Below are 19,930 nucleotides of genomic sequence, written 5' to 3'. Positions count from 1 at the left end.
AAGGGCCACAAGTCACATATGGGCCAGAGACAAAACCCAGAATCACACGCAGCACAGAAACACAAACCACACTCAATGGGAGACACGAGACAACCAACAATGACATGGGGCCCAGAGACACAAACCATAATATCATGGGGCCCAGAGACACCAACCACAATAACATGGGGGCCCAGCACACAAACCATAATAACATGGGGCCCTCAGAATCCATAATCACATGGGGCCCTTAGACAGAAACCACAATAATATGGGCCCCTGGACACAAACGACAATAACATGGAGCCCTGAGACAGAAACCGCAATGACATGGGGCCCAGAAATACAGATATGAGGAGTGAGTCTGTAGAAGCTTCTAGGGCAGGCAGCGATACATGGCTATGCGTGTCACATGTTATGGGAGAGATATTCTGAAAGTTACAATGATGGGTATGGTGGTGTGTTGGTGCTGGGGGGCATTGTGAGGAGGTTCATGTGAGGGAGTACTGCAAACTATTAAAGTGGGGAGAGTATTGTGAAGTGTTACACAATTGAGGGCGATGTTGTGAAGTGTCACCAGTGACTGAGACTGGGTAGTGTGACCTGTTTCCGATGAGGGGCACTATTGTGAAGTATTACAGTGAGGGAAGATATTGTGAAGTGTTCCGAGTGGGGGGGGGGGCGGGGGGATACTGTGCAGTGTTATCAGAAAGTAAATGTTACCAACGAGGGGATACTCTGAAGTGATTGTTACCCGTGAGGGGAATATTTGGAAGTACTTTCAGTGGGGGGATACGGGCCACGGCGAAATATTGAAGTAAGGTGAGCTTGTGAACTTGTACTTGTGTGGGTTATATGATGAAGTGTTGTCAGTAAAGTGATATTGCAAACTGTTAGCGAGCAATCCTTGGACGTGTGAAAAGTTACTTGTGAGCTGTGAAAAGCCAGCAGTGAGTTGCATACACTTTGGTTGGCGGGGCCGTGCTCTCCCCGTGGTCCGACTCCTGCACACCTGCTTCTGGGCAGTGGCAAGACTCGGCGCCCTGGGCCCTGCTAGATGGGTCCGGGGTGGGGGCGGTTGCTTGGTGACTGCGCTCATTTGTTGCCGTCCTGAATGAAGTCAATGCACGTATTTGTTCTTAAATGCGTGGAGATGAATTTGGAAGCCGCGCAGCAGGACACACCTGGGCGAAGTTGCCAAACGTCTCTCGGATTAAGTGCGCATAGCTGTGGCTGGGAGGGGTTTCGCGGCTCCGTCTCTGTGCGCGGCAGCAGCAGAACCCCTGCTGGAGAAGGTGCGTGGGAACAGAAAGAAGCCCGGGGAGCACTCCCAGCCTGCGTGCCCGCAGCAGCATCCAGGGGGCAGGCTTGGGGAAGCTATGCCAGGACCAGGCCCTAGCCTGGGGACACTTCACCTGGATATCACGACCAATGGAGGACCGACCCCCACCCCTGCCTGGATACAGGACCGAACTGGGAACCGTATGCCAGGCCTGAAGCCTCCACCTGGACACCAGGAGTGACCTGGAACCCCTACCTGCATATACCAGGGCTGAGCCGTCCACATCGCCCCCTGAATACCAGGGCACGCTTGGGACCCTCTGCCACCCGCCCGCGGGAGGTGAGAAGGGAAGAGCCAGCAGCACCCTCGGAACATCGCCTGGCGGGCTTCCACGGGGCCCGGGCCCCCAGTCCCTAGGACGGAACGGTCATCAGCTGGCACCTTCATGGCCCCAGGGCTGTGACCATGGGCAACGGCATGAGCGAGGTATGTGCTGACCTGTGAACTCTGCAGAAGGGGCAGCGACACTCAGGGCCCAGGCAGTCTCGCGCGTGCCGGGAACCACACGACCGACAGGCTGAATGCCCCCTCCCCTTGTTCCCCATAGTACCCCCCTACCGCAATAAGAACCCCATACCTGGGTCCTGCCTTACCTCCACCCCCACCACCGTGTTTTACAAGTGTACTAACAAGACTAAAAGGAACGCAGTGAAAGAAAATGCCTCTTAAACGTCCACCATTACTTTGTCATTGTCTCCATGCCGCTTCATAAACCCGCGCCTTGCTAAACACCCGCCCTCTTAAGAGTTATGCCAAAGACGAATGCCACCTCTCCTTCCCATCCATCCAACATTTTTAAAATTGTGAATTGGTTTATTCTTAAACCCTACACAAGTACAAACATATAACACCACACGTAATGCACATCAATTAGATTCAAATACACATGTCATTATTAATTACAGAGCCATTAAACATGGAGTCCCTGAGGCCTCCGCATAATGCAACTCCACAAAGATCATCAGCCAGATCCATCCAATTGAAAGGGCAGAAGATAAAAAGAAAATGAAAAATAATTAAAAATTCAACATACAATGTTCCTATCCAGATTAGCATGAAAGATAATAATGAGGCAAGTGCTGGGTGCGTTGCCCTAGTTAGCTCCTCATGGTTCGAGCCCAGAGTTCTTTTAGCATTGATCTCCATCGATTTTGAAACCGCTATCGTCAGCTGGAGTTCATGTCCAGAAGACAAGCGATTCCAGAACTCCGGCATCCGCAACCAGAGTTCATTATCAACACATTTGCAAAACAGCAACATTCTCAAGTTTTGCAAGGTGGGGCAATGCATTAGGACGTGTTTTAAGTTTCGCACACAATGGACCTCATTACAACTTCGGCGGTAGCCATGCCGCTATTGGCGGCATGGCTGCTGCCGAAATCGGGTCTGGGTTCCCAGAATGGGGAATTACCTGGCCATTCCGAGTTTGGAGGACCCGGTAATTCCTCCCTCCAGGAACCCGGGCCCGGACCTTCCCCATTCCCATCTGAGCCCTCATAGGGCTCAATGGGAATGGGAGAGGGAGCAAACAACGGGCCGATTACGAGCGGCCCGTTGTTTGCTCCCTCTTCCCCTCGCGGGACCCGGTAAGGACGCCTGGTTTGACCAGGCGTTACTTACCGGGTCCCGCGAGGGGAGCTTGTAATGAGGCGGAATGGGTTTAACGGGTCCGCCTCCTTTAGCGGATCCCGTTAACCCGTTCCGCCTCACTCGTAATGAGGCCCAATGCCTTTGACTACACTGAGCACAATAGTCCATGCCGTCTACATTCTTGGATCTCACATATTGAATTCACCTGTTGATAGCACATGTACACGAAAGTGCAGAAACTGAGCTCTCCAGCATGCACTTGGACATTTTTTTAAAGTAATTTGGTAATGGGTGTACCAGCTTCTCAATTGTGGAGAAGCTTCTGTACACTTGATATGACTGCATTGTCTCGATGGCGTCTCAGCAATCTTTCTGGAAGAGGGCTTTTTTGGTTAGCAGTGACTTGCTGATTGGAGAGTTAGCCGAATGTTGCAAGCTATGCAAACTGTTTTTGCTTAAAGTTCACAACAGGGCCCGGGGTCCCCAATATGAAAAATATCATTTACCTCTACAAATACCAAATTCTCTGCCGGGATTAAGATGGCTTTATAGAATGTTAGAATCTTCCATTTTATCCAACCTCTCAGTGATGTTAGTTCGAGTTCATATCGGATCACTGCTATTGGAATAAAATTGGGGCAACCTTGTTTTTTTCCAGAAAATACCTTCTTATTTTCCAGGTCCATTTCCCTTGCCAGATGATTTATTTCCATACCATACAGCAATGCTTACACATTCACTTTCGCTTACACACATTGATCAGGGGACTTACAAAAAATCTGCCAACTTTTAGGTTTATCCGCCTCATTCGTGTGGGCGGCCCAACTGCTTTGTCCTTCAGTGACCTCAATAACTTCAACTCTCTCTTCCTAAATATCTTCCTTCTTGAACTCTTCGCTCATCCGCCTCCAACTCCCTCAGGGTCAGTCGCTACTCCAAGCAACAAATTGGTGGTAGATCTCTTTCTTTGGGTGGGGCCTCCCTATGGAACAGCCTCCCTGCTCCCCTGAAACTTGAGGAGAACCATCGCCGGTTCCGGAAGCATCTTAAAACCTTCCTCTTTGCTTCTGATTTCTCTCCCCCTCTCACCTGTTGAATTCCTGGCTGAAACTGAAACTGCACTGTTTACCTGGCCAACCTTCTGATCTCGGGCCCAGGCCTCTCCAGTTGCACACTTGCACTGCCTCCCTGGCAACCCCCACACCTGGGGACTGTTTTTCTGTATCCCTACAGTCCCCGTACCAGCACTTATGTCTGCACTTAACTTGCACTTGCCACCAGCTGGCCGTATTTTTTATCTATTCTATTATCCCATGTACTGCACTTTCCCCTCCCCCTTCCCCCACACACTTTCCCCCTCCCCCCTCCCATGCACTTGCACAATCTGAATGATACCTGGCCTAGTAAGATCGTTTTCTGTCTTCCCTCTGTTCCCCCTCCCTTGCCTTGTCGCGCCTTGAAACACTTGTGTGTAGGCGCGTTATAAATGCCATATCATATCAGTCTTTTCATAATCAAACCTTTGCATCCAGGGTGAACCCCAGGTAGACAACTTGAGTAACTGGAGCCAGAGCCGTCGGTCCTATTTTCTAGATAAAACCATACATTTGTTCACAATTTTTGCAGAATCTTCAGATTTTTGTTTTTTTAGGGTTCATCACCAAATCATTAGAAATGGCATAGCTTCTTGTGGCATTAACAAGGAGCTGCAGACCTAATTGTGTGCAATTGAGTAATATCAAAATCATCTACATACATCATCGAGTAATACTGATTGTTTTGTAGTCTAGGTGAAACAAAAGAAGCTTCTGCCAGGTGATCTCCCAGATCAGAAAGATATAAATTGAACAGGCAGGGGGGCCAGTACACATCCCTGGCGCAAACCCCTCTATGTGGGGAGATTTTTAGTTAAAGTACCCTGCCTGTCCAATCTTACCTGTAAACATGCGTCTGAATGTAGGTAAACCAGTATTGCCAAAAGCTCTTTTGGAATATTCCATGTGCTCAGCTTCCCCATGAGTGTTCTCTGATAGCGGTGTGAAATGCCTGTGCGAAGTGCACACACGCACCATAAGTGGGTGATGAATCGTCTGGCTATTTATTGTAGGTAATTCGTAATGAGGCCATTTAAAGCTGTCCCCATTCCGCTCCTGAAACCTATTTGATGTTTCTTCAATCTCCCTGAATTGGAGGCCCATTGTTCCAGTTCAATGTAGATTAAAGATGTGAAGATCTTGCTCTCAGCATCAATGAGAGCTGTGGGTCTGTAGTTAGCTGGTTTTACGCTGTCAGTTCTTTTGTAAATAGGGATAATGACTGATGGCTTCTAGGAACTGGGGGTGGCCTTCTGTATAATAATATCATGGAATAATATGCATAGAATCATTGACCAGACCTTTGAATCATTCTTACGGATGTAGTTACTTAACCCATTTGGACCTGGGCTCTTGAGTTCAAAGCTTTTATAAGATAGTGCTCCATGTCATTAATATCAAACACCACCCTCCAATTGCTCTCGTAAAGCAAATTATGCTCCCTTACTTCAGGGGGCCTATAAAGATTCGAAAAGGAGTCCCATCCTTTCTCCGAAACAGGATTGCACTGGCGTTCCTCCTGAGAGTACTCATTTATGGCGCTCCAAAGGTTCTGCGCGTTATTGGACGTTATCATCCCAAGCAACAACCCACATCATTCTATAGAAGCAGGTGTCTGTGTGCCAGCTTTTAAACTGTTGTCTTGCAATGCGAGAGGTTACCACCAGCTCTGTCAAAGAGGATGACGTTTTTGCTTTATTTGCTTCAGGGATGCCATTAAGGCACATTTTTTCCCTTGTACCAACTGATTAAAACAAATATTTTTTTTTGTCTGCGGTTATTCCTCCCTTTAGGTACCTTACTGACATTGTCAATGATGAAAGCTAGGAATTGATTTGCACTTAATTCCTACATCTTTCCTTCGAGTGTGGTTTGGTTGAGTGTACGCCTTGTTTTCCTATTAAATGTACTTGGATTATGAACTGTCAGTGCGATCCTTGTTTTGTTTGAATGTACATCCAGATTCCTTACACCCCTATTAGTCTGGGTGTGTGGAATTCGACCATCCGCACAGGGAGAGTACGCTCGCCTGGGCTTTTTTGATTTTTTAATAAATGTAAATGAATGATGGGAGACCAAACTCCGAGAAATGAGTGCAGCCATTCCACACCCATTTCATCTGTTTCCCACACCAAACACATAGTCACCTGTACTCTGGGAAGACACAGCCTACAGGCACCTTATTCTCCTGTCATATTCACATGGAATGTGACAGCCCTGGGTACATCAAAGCAATCCAAGAAGGGGGAAGGCACACCTTGCTCCAGCCATGAGCAGCCTAATCAAAATATCAAAGGCTCCATTGATCTGCGTTCCTTTGTTCTCCGGCTGGTGGCAGTGCATACTAATGAGAGATAATTGAGGCAAGCCTGCCGAGTGGGCTTGGTTGCCGGAGAGACAACAGGAAGGCGGGACTAACACCCCTTCATTGGGCAATGTGTCAACTTGAAGCTAGTTCCCACCCGTCTGTATGAAACACAATGAAATGCATGTCTGGGTCCACCATTTACCATAAACAAACCCCTGCAGAGCTATACCCTTTCAGAGGGGAGAAGTATGTGGTTTGAGGGAGACAGGAAGTCTGCTCCCAGAACATACTTCTAGGGTAAACCTGCGCTTTAATCAAGAGTCACAGAGGGCTCAGTTAACCAGAGAGACACTTTGATCTACAACAGACAGGAAGATGGGTGGGAAATAGGTATATATTGTCATCCCCTTGTCTGTCCTGTTGCAGAGCCCTGAACTCATGCATAACAGAAGATTGTTGGTGGGGACCCAGGATTCCACCCATTACCGACATACAGATCTGTGCCTGCAGCAATTTGAAATTAATTGGTTCTTTAATTGTAGAAGACAAATGATGACCACTTTGGGGCAAGCCAAGGTGGTGGCTGGAGAATGGGCTTCATAATCCAAACAGGCTACTGAAATAAACAATAGCAAGCCAGTGTCTGCAGGATAGCTTAGTAGTGATATCAAAGCAGATCTCGTAGAGCCCAGATTCGAATCCTTACTAAAGAGGCAGCAAAATGAAACGTGTCATTTGCAGACCAGAAACGGTTCTCAGCGTGACAAAACCAAAGGGAACGAATGCTGAGTTTACCAAAAAGCAAAGGGACGTTGTACCTAGGAGACTCACATTCCCTTACCTTTAGATGGGAAATCAGCCATCATTCTCTTACTTTGTGAGACCCAGAACACTGTTCCAGAAGGGTACCTTTTGTATTGTTTTACTTCTCCCCTAATGGGGATTCGAACCTGGACCCTGTGCGTAAAATTCTAGAATCACATTATACTGCGCTTTCTCGCATGTGCAAAACTGCTTTTCTTTATTTGTATAGATTGTTTGGTGTTGTGACGTCACTGCCGGATCACAGGACCCGTGCAGTGTCACGTGGTGTCGGTCACATGTGTGACCAGGTGACCACTGAAAATAAAGGAGCTGAGCGGTCTTCCGCTTGGCAGTTGGAGCCAGCCACCTGCGCCGGTATGATCATTGCAGCCTCAAGCTGCCTGCTGAGCAATGGCCCACTATGCTGCCCAGCCTCCCAGGGCATCCTCACAAATTGGGGGCCAGACAGGCCGGCCCCCTAGCAACTGGCGATGAGGGTCCAGCTGAGCCATGGTCGGCCCGGCCTATTTGCCGATGCCAGGGCATGGGACTCCGCCCCCTGAGTGCTTCAGCCAGCGTCGGCCTTCCAGCTCACCATCGTGACTCCTGCCGCATCCAAAAGAAGAGGAGAAAAAAAAATACTCCCACCTGGGGAGGGAAGCAGCAAGGACCACCGCTGCAATGATAGTCTAAATCTCCGACCTAGGGGAGAGCATGTGGCGCGGCCTCTGCCGTAGCCGCAAATAGGAGAAGAATGAAAGTAAATGAAATGCACGCATTGAAGGGAGAAAGGCAGCGCAGCGAGGACCGCTGCCGCATGAGAAAAAAATGTTGATGAAAATGGAAAAAGTGAAACTCCTGACTAGGATAGAATGCGAGGTGGAGCACTGCTGCAATCATATGCTATGCTCCTACCTGGGGGAGAGAAGTGGCCCGTGCTGCCACGTTTGTTTTGGTGCTCCTGCCTGGGGAGAAGATAGTGGAGTGGCCTGTCCCTCTATTGATTAAAGATAGGCCTGTATGGGGCACAGCCTGTGAGCCACAGCCATGTAGGGTAACGGGGGAGAAGCAAGGAGTTGGAGCAAACTGGACCGCACCCTATCGTGCCTGGAGGGGAGCCTGTGGATGGCGCGAGCTGGACCCCAACCACAGCGACCTCGCGCCTGGGGGAGACAGCAAATGCACAGCCTTCTCTGCTGACACATCAGTGGAACCTCCTACCGCTTGGATCCGGAGATGGCACGACCTGGATAGCAGCCTCTTCTGTACCCCACCCATCACCACAAATCAATTCTGCATGGTGGGAGTTCGAAGATTGCTTGACCTGGATCGCAGCCACGATGAACTCCTGCCTGGCGGATGTGACAAACATATGATAAAGTTGGCCTGCCACGGCTCTCTCCTGAGAGAGTGCTTGCATGGTCAGGCGGAAGGTAAGCCAGGAAAGGCGACGCGGCCGTCGGCTCCGGGGTGTAAGCAGCCATTAGCTCCTGCTGCCGCTATAGAGGGGTATATTGCTCCTGCCTGGGGGAGAGAAGACACAGCGGGTCCGCCACGGCCATAATGCAAGGGGGACAAACTCCTGCCTGGGGAACCTGAGCATGGCGTGTCCCCGACCGCAGCCTGGGGGGGGCCACCGCAGTATCTGGAAAGAACTCCCTCCCGGGGGGAACCCAGGCGTGGCCCTGCCCGCTTCCATCAGCTTTTCCCCACCTAATGGGGGACTCAAGGAGCAGGTCCTACTCCATTCCCCCATCCTCATGGGGAGGGCCTAAAAGACTTCAGACTGTCTCACGCAACGTGTAAGAACCACCAAGGACCCACCAGATGGATCATCCAGCAGCATTGGGATGCATGGCTGCAAAGACCCTCCACTGGCTCCATAGCGTCAGCCTGAAAGCCCAGCCCAGACTCAGCGGTGACTTGCTGGCATGACAACCTGCCGATGTTGCCCCTGGTATCCCCGGGTGTGGCTTTACCGACCAGTGGGGCGATCCTTGCTCTTTTGTGGACCAAGAATTAGGCGCTATCCTCATTACCGATCTGCCGATGTGTCCCCCATGTCCTCGGTGGGGCTTTGCTGGCTAGTGGGGTGCCCGCTGCTCTTTGCTGGACTAATAAAGTGTTTGAAATGTTAAAGTTCCTAAGGTGTGTGTTATACGCCAATATATATATGTCTGTAAGCTCACACCATGACAATGAGGTGTGTTTAACAAGCTGTGATTCCGCAAATCTGCTACGGTTAAAGTAGACTCAGTAGTAATGTGTGTTGGAAGCTATGATCCTGCTTAAAGTAGGCCCATTAAGATAGCATGCCATCAGTGTTTTCCAGAACTGCAAGTGGGTCAAGTAGTTAATACCACCATCACTCATGAGCTAATAATCTGAACTGCCAAATGTTGATAGTGGACCCCCGCAAAGTGGGTATATAGTAAGGCCCTAAGCTGATCGTGGAGTCCGTTGCTGAGTCCAGCAAAACTCTGCTGTTCGTATGAACCAGCCCTCACCCGTGACTGAGTTCTCACTGTTCTCAATATGCTGAGTACAACTGTACTTGCTTTATGTAAACACAATACTGTAAAGTACTTTCGCATCATAATTCTGCTACACTGACTGTAACCTGTAGCAATGTATGTTCCATGTAACTAAGACACTGGGCCTCATTCTGCGATTGGAGGTAGCCATGGCGCTATACGCGCCATGGCTGCCTCCAATACCGGGTCCGGCACCGGTCTGGTTCAATGGGGACTTACCGGTGCATTCCGACCCTGGAGGGACCGGTAAATCCCCACTGAACCAGTCATTCCCCATTCCCATTTGAGCCCCCATAGGGCTCAATGGGAATGGGGAAGGCGCTAATTACGGGCCTGCTAATGGCAGGCCCGTAACTAGCGCCCTGGTCCCCTAACGGGACCCATAAGGGACGTGTGGTCCGACCACAGGCCCCTTGCGGTTCCCGCTAAGGGACCTTGGAATTGGGCAGTAAGGGATTACGGCACCGGTCTCCTTACTGGTGCCCGGTATCCCTTACTGCCCAACTTGTAATGACCCCCACTTTCTTGTAACAGCGCCTCGATACCTCCGGGCTGCCAGTGCGCTTTATACATTTAAAATAAAAAAACAATAAAAAAATGTGAGTTGTTTATTGGCTATAATAATGCAGGGTTTGTGATGTTGTTAAGCCTGCCGCAGTCAACCAGCGACAACAGATAAGGTAAGTGTGGTCTGGGTGGGGAGAGCAGCAATTACTTTACTCCATTAAAACCCAACCACTCTTATTAGCTAACTATCTTATAAATACCTACATCTGACTTAGCGTATAGCTTGAGATTCTTTCACTGTACTGTTTTATCAGTTGCCACTGAGCTATCCGGAAGGATAGCTCAGTGGCAACGTGCGCGCCTTGGAAGCAAGGCGACACAAAGCAACACAGGTTCGATCCCCGGGTCCGTGCTTAGAAACCTCTGGGTGTTTAAGCGTGTTACACATAACGCAACTAAGACAAAAAAGAAACAATTATGCAATTAAAAAACAAACCATTCCTGTAACAGCGGTGAGCGCTTTAAAAATGCTAAAAATAAAAATAAATAAAATAAATCATTGTGAGCTTTAAGGTTCAAGGTGCATATTCTTGACCGCTGCGCGCTTTGAATCTGAGTTCAATTCCCCACTACGTCGTGAATTTAGGTGCATTTCCCCACTAAAGTGTGTCTTGAATTAGGGTGCATTTCCCCACTGCTGTGTGTCTTGAATCTGGGTGGATATCCCCACTACTATGTAACCTGAATCTGGGTGCATTTCCCCACCACTGTGTTTCTTGAATCTAGGTGCATTTTCCACTGCTATATATTTTGAATGTGGGTGCATTTCCCTCCTGCTGTGTGCTGTTTTTCTGGCTGCATTTGCCACTACGCAGACTCATTACCTTCTGGTGGTGAGCTGGACTTCTTGCTTTAGAAGTAACAATGTTGGTCAGCGTATTGATATTGTGCTGCTATAGAAGTGACTGTATTATTCAGACTGCTGAATATGTCAAAATTGCAAAGTTAAAGAGGTTAGTCACTAGAGTCAAGCGCACAATTATTTAAGAAGAAAGAATTTCACCCAATTTTTCCATAAATGAAAGTAATTTATTTTGTTTTGATAGATGTTACCCTTAACACGTGTTTCCCCATCACTATTGGTTCATCAGGAGGGTTAAATCACAAAATGTTTCTTTTGTATAAGTTCACAGATATTTTTTATGTTATTTATACTCCTAGACAGTCAAAACACAAAAGATGAATTTATAATTTCCCCAAATTAGAATAAAAATAAATATAAAATAATGTTGCACTGTTAAATAACATCATAATTTTGTTCTTGTTTCATACAAGATTCTTGAAAAAGAGGCAGAAAAAGTGTACAGTTTAACATGTATCTCTGTAGGAGCCGTTACTATGACAATGCAAGATAGCTTTCGAGTCTAATTGCTAGTCATTTGCTTAGGAAGTTTCAAATTCATTAGGCAATTCTGACCTGTGGGTTCATGCAATATGTATTGCTGTATTTTGAAATTTTCAGGCATCAACCAAAAAGTTTCAGTACTTTGACATCGTGCACGTTCAAGATTTGATGTAATCAACACTATGCGCGGATTGATTTTTGTTCATATCCTTTTCGAAAGCATTAAGTCACTAATCTCGTTAATCAATGCCCATTGTGGTTTCTGCAAAAGTTAGAAAGCAAAAACCCATGGGTACTCGTTTTTCAATGGTTTACATAGCTGTTCATTGTCCTATTTTGGGTGATTGTTGCGATTAGGGGGCGGAAATCACTGGTACAAAGTTTTTGAAAACTAAACATAAGTGATATGTATAGTATCATTAGATCTCCAATTTAGGAGTGCAGCCTCACCTTATAATGTCAGTCATAATTTTCAGAGCCTTTCGGCAAACACTGCAGTCCTTTCAGCGTTCTGTTGCTGTGTAGTGGTTTCCGACTGACTTAAAGATGGGCGACATAAAAATAGAAACGTCAGACGCACATATGTGCGTCTGACATGCAGCCGGGCCCGGTCGCCATCTTTGATTTGGTACATAGTGCCGACTTATTACTATAATGTGAATTATACATCATCATTCCTATTTGTTAGAAATATGATGCGTACGAACGAACACCCAAACAACTCACCAACCAGAACAAACCAAAACCAAGAAACACTATCATCAACCTAATGAGACTTCTTGATGAAAAGATGGACCACCCAAGAACAACTCCTCCCAGCAAGCACAACCAGCAGAGAACCAACAGCAACAAAAACAAGACCCACATCGCACTGACTCAGACAAACATAAGAACAAACAACAACCCACAAGGGAAAATATACAAACTACACTGCAGCCTGCTCAATGTTAGATCCATGGCAAAAACACTGAACAGAAATCCATGACCTCCTCAGCGAGGGAGGCACAGACGCGCTCCTTCTCACAGAAACATGGTTATCAGACCATTTCAAATGAATACACGCCATTAGAGAAAACCAAAGAGGAGACAGAATCACGATGGTACACAAAGAGCACATTCGAGCTGTGCCACTTCCCTCAACCAACATCGAAGACTGTGAATCCCTCCTTATTAAATCGAAGTTAACGACCAGACCAACATAGTGTTCCTCCTGATCTATAGACCGCAGTCCTAAAATCCAAAGTTCGCATCAGAAATAGCAGACTCCATCGCGATACTATCAACCTACTATGACAACCTAGTCATATTGGGAGACTTCAACATCTAGTTTGAAAAAGAAAACAAAGCCTCAGCGAACTCAATATGCTCACTCCTGGAAACTCTCCACTTTAAGCAAATAGTAAACGGGTCCAACCACAACGATGGACACACCTTGGACACAGTCTTCTGCAGAGAAGGACTCTGCGCATCCACGCATCCTACAGCGCTGGTATGGAGCGCTCACTACCTGATACCATTCTGCATCAAACTCCACTCCTTCATACTGGCTGGAAAGCCAATACTACACACCACCAGGAAAAAGAAATGGAAAGAGTCTAGATCTGGAGTCCCTAACAGATCTGCTAGAATCATCCCAACCTAACATCACAGAGGTAATGAAACGACCGCTGACTTAACATAAAACATACTCAGCATCTGGCTCACCAAGGTCCTAGATCGTCCAGCAACAGCAAAACCTTTCAAAGCCACACCAAAAAAACTTGCCGCAAGATGGTTCACAGAAGAGCCGAAAGAGCTGAAAAAACAACAACCGCTAAATAGAAAACATATGAAGAGAACACTACAATAGACAGGACAAAATAAAATACCAAAAACAACTCAGATTATACAAGTCAACAGTACTCAAAGCAAAAGGAAAATACTACACTACAAGGATGGAATCGGCAATCAACCCACAAAAATAACTCTTCAGAATCAAAGAGATGAAAGACCCTTCATCCTGCAACAAAGTTGTCATCCCAACACAAGCACTATGTGACCACATCACCAACCACTTAAGATCAAAAATAGAAACAATCCAACAAACCATCAACACAAACCGCGCTAATACAACCATAACCACTGAAGCACAACCAAACGGGTGAAACATTGACTACAGAATGCTCACCTGCTTCGAACCAATAACCAAAGACATTTTCTCCACACTCATCAAGGACACCGACCTTGCAGGATCTCCGAGTGACCCTTGCCACCGGACATCTTCAAAGAAATACTCAACCACAAAGCCCCAGCATCACCCTTCCGGGACCTAATGAACCTGTCACTAAACACAGGTATTGTACCAAACTCCTTCAAATCAGCATACATCAAACCACTGATAAAAAAGAAATCGGAAAGTGCAGAAGATCCAAGCAACTACATACCTATATCCAACTTCACCTACCTGGTGAAGATTTTAGGGAACCATGTGTACACAACCCTACTTAAATAAATTGAAACAAATGGAATACTTGACCACTCGCAAGTTAGATTCAGACCAATGAGATGAACAGAATCGGCACTCCTATCTTTATGGGGTGGCCTTGAAATAAATGCACACAACAGCACCCAATCTGCCCTCATACTACTGGACATATCTGCGGCATTGGTCACAATTAGCCACGGAACACTAATAAAAAGACTGTGGAATGTGGCATACAAGAATCCGTCCTAATGTGGCTTACCTCCTTCCTCATAAATCTAACCGAAGGAACCTACCTACCACCTTTCACCTCCAACACCAAAAACATCTCCTGAGGAGTCCCACAGGGATGCAGCCTCTCCCCCTACTCTTCAACATCTACATGTCCCCCTGATGAAAATCATTCGAACCCAGAGACTGACCGCCTACTACTATGCAGACGACACCCAACTGATTGTGAAGATGATCAAGACCAGGGAAACAAACAGCCTCAACAACTGTCTCATAGAGATCTACAACTGGATGACAACTAACAACCTCAAACTGTTTGCTGCACTCTCAAAATGGCTTGCAGAGCCACACTCTCACAGATGTGTTTAATTATTTTATCACTCACAGTTGAAATGTTGTACCCTCATAGGTTTGTGTGAGGGTTGCATCGACTAAACCCCTACGATAAACACCATAGGCTAGTGGTTCTCTGCAATGTCACCATACCCCAGGAATGCCTAATGTGGCGGCCCGCCATCAGTCACTAGGGCAGGCCGCACCAGATGTCGGGATCACCCGGCCTACCAAGGATACTGCGAGCTCGCAGTAGGCGGACAGAAGGGGGCAGCCTGCAGCGTCTGGATCACCGGACGTGGATAGTGTGGCTGGGGGCACCGAGCAGATAGCAGACTCGGCTCTGGGGGCACCCAGGCCCAGGCCGGGGCTGCAACACCAGGCCGTGGTCACACAGTGAACAGAGACAAAGAACCACGCAGACAATGAGTTGCCATTTCCTGTTGTAGCGACCCTCACATGCCAGCAAAGCCGCTTTTATTGAGGTCATGACACACAATGCGCACACTGTTAAATGGTCCACACACAACACCCACCCCTAGTGGCACCCTGCCTCATGAATGTCCACCTACAATAGAACCATGCCCCAGGAATGCCCATCTGCAATGACGCCATGCTTCAGAATGGGCCACCTGGTGTGGCACCAGAAACGCCCACCTGCAATGGAGCCAGACTCATGATTGCTCACCTGCAATGGCACTATTAGAGATGGACGAGCCCGGCAGGGCCTCGGCCCCCCAAGTCACAGCTAAGGCTCTGGCCTAACCCTCCCTTCAGGTCAGTGCCTGCCCACAGCAGCAGGGGCAGAGCCAGCCTCAAAATGTTGTTGGGGGCTAGACAGCAGTTTTGAAAGCTGGTAGTGAGTGGGTCCATTAAACCCACTGCAGAGTGATGCCTTCTGCCTCAAAGTGTCAGGGTATTAGCCCGCGCAACCCCTATGCTAGCACCCAATGTGTGCCCATGTCACTCAGATAACAGAAAAGTCCTGCTCCAGCCAATCAGAGTGGCTGGGGTGGGACAGGAAGTCAGGCAGCCACTTGCAGGAGCGCCGCAGCTGGACTTCCTGTCCTGCCGCAGCCACTCAATTGGCTGAGAGAAGCACTTTCTGTGCTTGTTCAGCAGCTGGCGTGGTGGCGAATTTGAAGTTGTAGGGAGCACAAGGAGGTGGTAAGCAGTGCCTACCACCTCTTTGTGCTCGCTCCACCTGTAATACAAAGGTGCTGTCTCTGCCCCAGAGCCCTTTTGTCGCCTTCCTACTCCTTTCAGCCCCTTTTGACGCCCCAACCCCTTTAGGCCCCTTTGTTGACCCAATTACTTTTAGCTCCTTTTTCCATCCTGGCCCCTGTTCTTGCGCCAGTCCCCTTTTGGCCCAGTTCTTGCCACCTTTTGTTGCCCAGCCCCCTTTTGCCCCTGATCTTGCCCCCTTTACCTCCTTTTGTTGCCCAACCCCTTTACACTGCAATCCATTTTAGGCCCACTTTTAGCCCCTTTTGTAGCCTCCAACGCCTTTAGTCAATTGTATTTCCCCAGTCCCTTTTATCCACTTTGTTTGCCCCTAACCCCTGTTTTTGTCCCCACATCTTTTAGCCCCCGTCCTTGCCCCCTTTAGCCCCTGTTCTTGCTCCTTTTCTAGCCTCAACCCCTTTAACTGTGTTGCCCCAGTCCCTTTAGGCCCATTTCCCTTCCCCTAATCTAGGGTGACCAGACGTCACGCTTTTGCCCGGACTGTCCCGGTATTTGGTGCTCTGTCCCCCTTTCTCAAGATTATTTTTCCATTGGAAAATGCAGTGGTGCCGGTTTTTGGTAGTAGGTCTTCAAAGGTGGCAGGCCGGGATGCACAATTTCACACAGAAGAAATGCTGCATTTTACGAATTAAGAGTGTTTTCCACCAGTAACACTTAAACCTCCTCTTCCAACCGCTACTGAAGTGTAGTGCCTTGACAGCCACTTTCAAGAGTTAGTCCTACTTGTATGTCAGTTGCCAGTCCCGTGTTTCTACTTTTTAAATCTCGTCACTTTACCCTTTTTCCTGTTCCGGGTCCCTGTTCGTACCCAGCCCCTTTTCTTGTCCCAGCCCCTCACACAGGCCCCATCCCTCGCAGCCATTTAGCAGGCTCAGCTCGTGTTGGGCCCTAAGAGCCAGACCAGACCCCCAGGCCTGGCCCTGACTCTGACATATTTATAAATTCCCTGGCTCTCCCAGGTCTAGGGGCACCATGCTTCACATGATTTCCCACCTGCAATGCCACCATGCCTCAGAATGCCCTCCCGCAGTGGCACCAGGCCTCAGGAATGCGCCACCCCCTTCTGCCCAATACGGGTTGGCAGTTAAGACGAAACTGAAAGATTTAATCCGAGTCCATCATGTGCTCACAAGTCTCCTGCACGAGGCGAAGAGAGGCGGGGTCGCGTTCTGTGCACTCGAACGAGAGCAATCACCAACCTCTGACATAATGCATACCACTGCCTGGCTAGAACAATGCAATCATGGCAGCCAGGGCTTTAAATGGAGAAAAGAAGTGCAGATACTCACCAAGCTATGAAGGCGGACATTCCGGTGCAGCGCTTCCGGTGCAGCACTTTCAGCGAAGGCTGTTTTAGCGCAGCACCAAGGGGAACAGGCAGGGCTTTAAGTGAGCCCGTGGCGCAGCCGTGGCAGGCTCCAAAATCCCGTTTTTGGCAGGGCCCTGCCGGGGTTCACTAGTCTCCCCTGGCAACCCCGGCCACTACATGACAAGGATTTCTTTCTAACGCCTGAAGCTCTCGCTCGTGTGCGAAAGCTTCAAGCTTCAGAAAAAAATGCCTTTCATCCATAATGGTGGTGCCGCACCTGTGAGGCATCCCTTTAAGCAAGAGATGCCTGTGGGCCGGAGCCACCATTATGGAGAAACGGAAGGCCGCTGGAAGTGGAGGCTTTGTTTTCTAAATCCTGAAGCTCCCGGGCATTCACAGGAGTTTCAGTCATCAATAAAACGGCCTCAGCTTCCAGCGGCCTCACCCTTTCAGCCTTAATGGTGATGCTGCCCCTCCCCAGCTGGCGAGGGCCAGCACCACCATTAAGCCTGAATAGGCGAGGCGCTGTCCCCTGCCAGGCAAGCCTATAGAAAATAAATGCAGAGATCAGCAAAGACGGCCTGGCAGGGGTGCCAGTAGCCCATTGAGGCGGGTCTCGTCAAGGGGGCTTGGCCTAATGGGTCAGCAGGCAGCCCCCACCTTTAGGCCACGCCTTCTCGATGAGCCCTGGTTCATTTAGCAGCACCACTTAATGCACTGGGAACAGGCCTTTTTTAGGCACACCCTGTTGTTTGCAGGCGATGCACAGTGAGATAACATTATTTGCCAAGGATCACACACTGTGGTAAAGCAGTGCATCTGGGATCCTTTCACACAAACTTCCACTTTGTTGTTATGCATTCTGTTAAGAAAGTTTGAATAACCATATAAAATGAGACTTTCTTTTTTGCGCGTCAAACTAGCAGATTTCATGGCTGTAAACTAAGCTTTAGAAGGGGAGCTTTATTATTGCTCACTTTCATTGCCTATTAAGAAATTCGGTAGGCAACTAGAGCTGGGTGCGAGTTTTCAGTGGAAAACGTTCCGTCACAACTCCAATTGCTTACACATTTACATATTAGATTAAGCACTGCTAATGACAAAGAAACATCTTAAAGTAATTTCCCAGGCTTCCCAAATCAATCCCTGCTCTCTTAAAGGACACCAATGGTAACAGGTGAAGCCCACTTAGCGAAGCAGTGTTCTGCACCTGGTGTGCTGAGAGCACAGTGGATGCAGGATTGGGACATTATGGGCACTGGCACTGTGGGTGGACAGAGGAGGAGGGGTAGGGTGCTGCTTCCCCCCAGCAAAGATCAGTCCTTTAAATTGCAATAAAGTGAAATGAAAAGCTTTCATTTTCACCTTGCAACATAGTTGAGTACTGGTACTCTCTTTCAGGGGTTGAGAAGTGCAGGTACTCAAATGTTAAGAAATAAGAAGTGCTGGTACAGAGGGCCGGGTAGGACCCGCCCATTTAAAGCATTGATGGTAGCAAACACTGCAGCCCTGCAGCTGTGATGCTTGCTCTTCTGCAAGCACCAAGAAGCCCTGGGGGTAGACTACTGCGACCATTCCACTTGGTTTGAGTACACGTACCATCCTACACCTCCTCACTTCCCAAATAAGACCACCTTCATTGGCCTTACAAATGCCTAATACGTATACACAAGCCAAATCCGTTGTCTTTGCCAATGCTTGTTTTTAACAGGACTTCAGTGAAAGACAAGCTGAGTGCTTGTAAATCGAGGGGCTGAAGGCTGACCTGGTTGACCATTTTACTACACCAGTACAGGCCAGGCTCCAGCAGGGGGACCAGGACCCCCAAGGCTACTCCCTTCCCCCAGAAAGGAGGCATTGCCAGTGGGACCCGAGGGAGTGTGGGTGTGGGCAGAGGGTGGCACTTCAGAGAGATTAGCATTCTGAGATGCTGCAGGAGGCCCGGCCAGGATTTATTTTTCTTGCCCTGGACAATGATCTTTGCCCCACAGCCAGGAAAGCACAAATGACCAGGGAGATGAAGGGCCATTCACACATTTAAGTGAGGTAGCATGAAGGCTATATACAACTATTTTTTTCTCAAACCTAAATTTACAAAGTTAGTTTCTGTAATTGAATGTTTATTTTTTGTGGGAATTGAGTGATTTTTCACATCATGCTTAATAACATGGTTACCTAAATTAAACAATAAATGACACATGATGTTGCTTGCACACAGTTTCTGCAGAAGGTGCATCAACCGACTGGGGGCCCCTGCAAATTACATTGAAAATATATATTCAGCTGCATTAACTACTTAAGTATAAGTAAAAAAATAAGGTTGGTAGTAACAAAAATGTAATTCTGGTGCGGAGAGTAGTAAAATGAAACAGTGATACATGCAAGGCTTTGAATGAAACATTACCATTATTATTGCTCTGCACAGTATTTCATGGCATAGTTATTTAGTTTGCGCCAGTACAGCAGGGCACAAGCCATTAGCAAATGACTCTTGGTTCTTACACCAAAAGGTGCAGCTCTGTCTCAATTGCTAAGCCATGTACACTGTGCACTGGAATACAAGCACCCACAGGCATGTTTAGGCCTTGTGGTCTAGCAGTCTGGCAGTTTGGGCAGGGCGGCTCCCATTAGTGGTAGGGCCAAGGCTTATTTGCAGAAAATGTTGTGGAAGGCTGACGAGAGCAATGCTGGTGGTTATGATTGATTCAGAGATATACATACATTATTTCCTGTCTCCGAAAGGTCTGAAAAAATGGATGGCCAGATGAATCCTGGGAGACTCTGACAT

General features: G+C 48.0%; 1 protein-coding gene across 1 annotated transcript in view; it reads left to right on the top strand.

Annotated features, from left to right (window-relative positions):
- The first annotated feature begins 1,189 nt into the window (after positions 1–1,189).
- Positions 1,190–19,930, top strand: part of DUSP15 (dual specificity phosphatase 15) — a 321,250-nt gene continuing 302,509 nt past the window's right edge. The window contains exon 1 of the mRNA XM_069651004.1: positions 1,190–1,747. Coding sequence (XP_069507105.1) covers positions 1,727–1,747 — 21 coding nt within the window. The 5' untranslated portion in view covers positions 1,190–1,726. The remainder of the gene's footprint in view (positions 1,748–19,930) is intronic.

The sequence above is a fragment of the Ambystoma mexicanum genome, chromosome 3p (genome assembly GCF_040938575.1).
Source record: "Ambystoma mexicanum isolate Mex_15411 chromosome 3p, UKY_AmexF1_1, whole genome shotgun sequence".
NCBI lineage: Eukaryota > Metazoa > Chordata > Amphibia > Caudata > Ambystomatidae > Ambystoma > Ambystoma mexicanum.
Note: the sequence above shows the minus strand (reverse complement) of the source record. Positions and strands in the feature narration are given on the sequence as shown.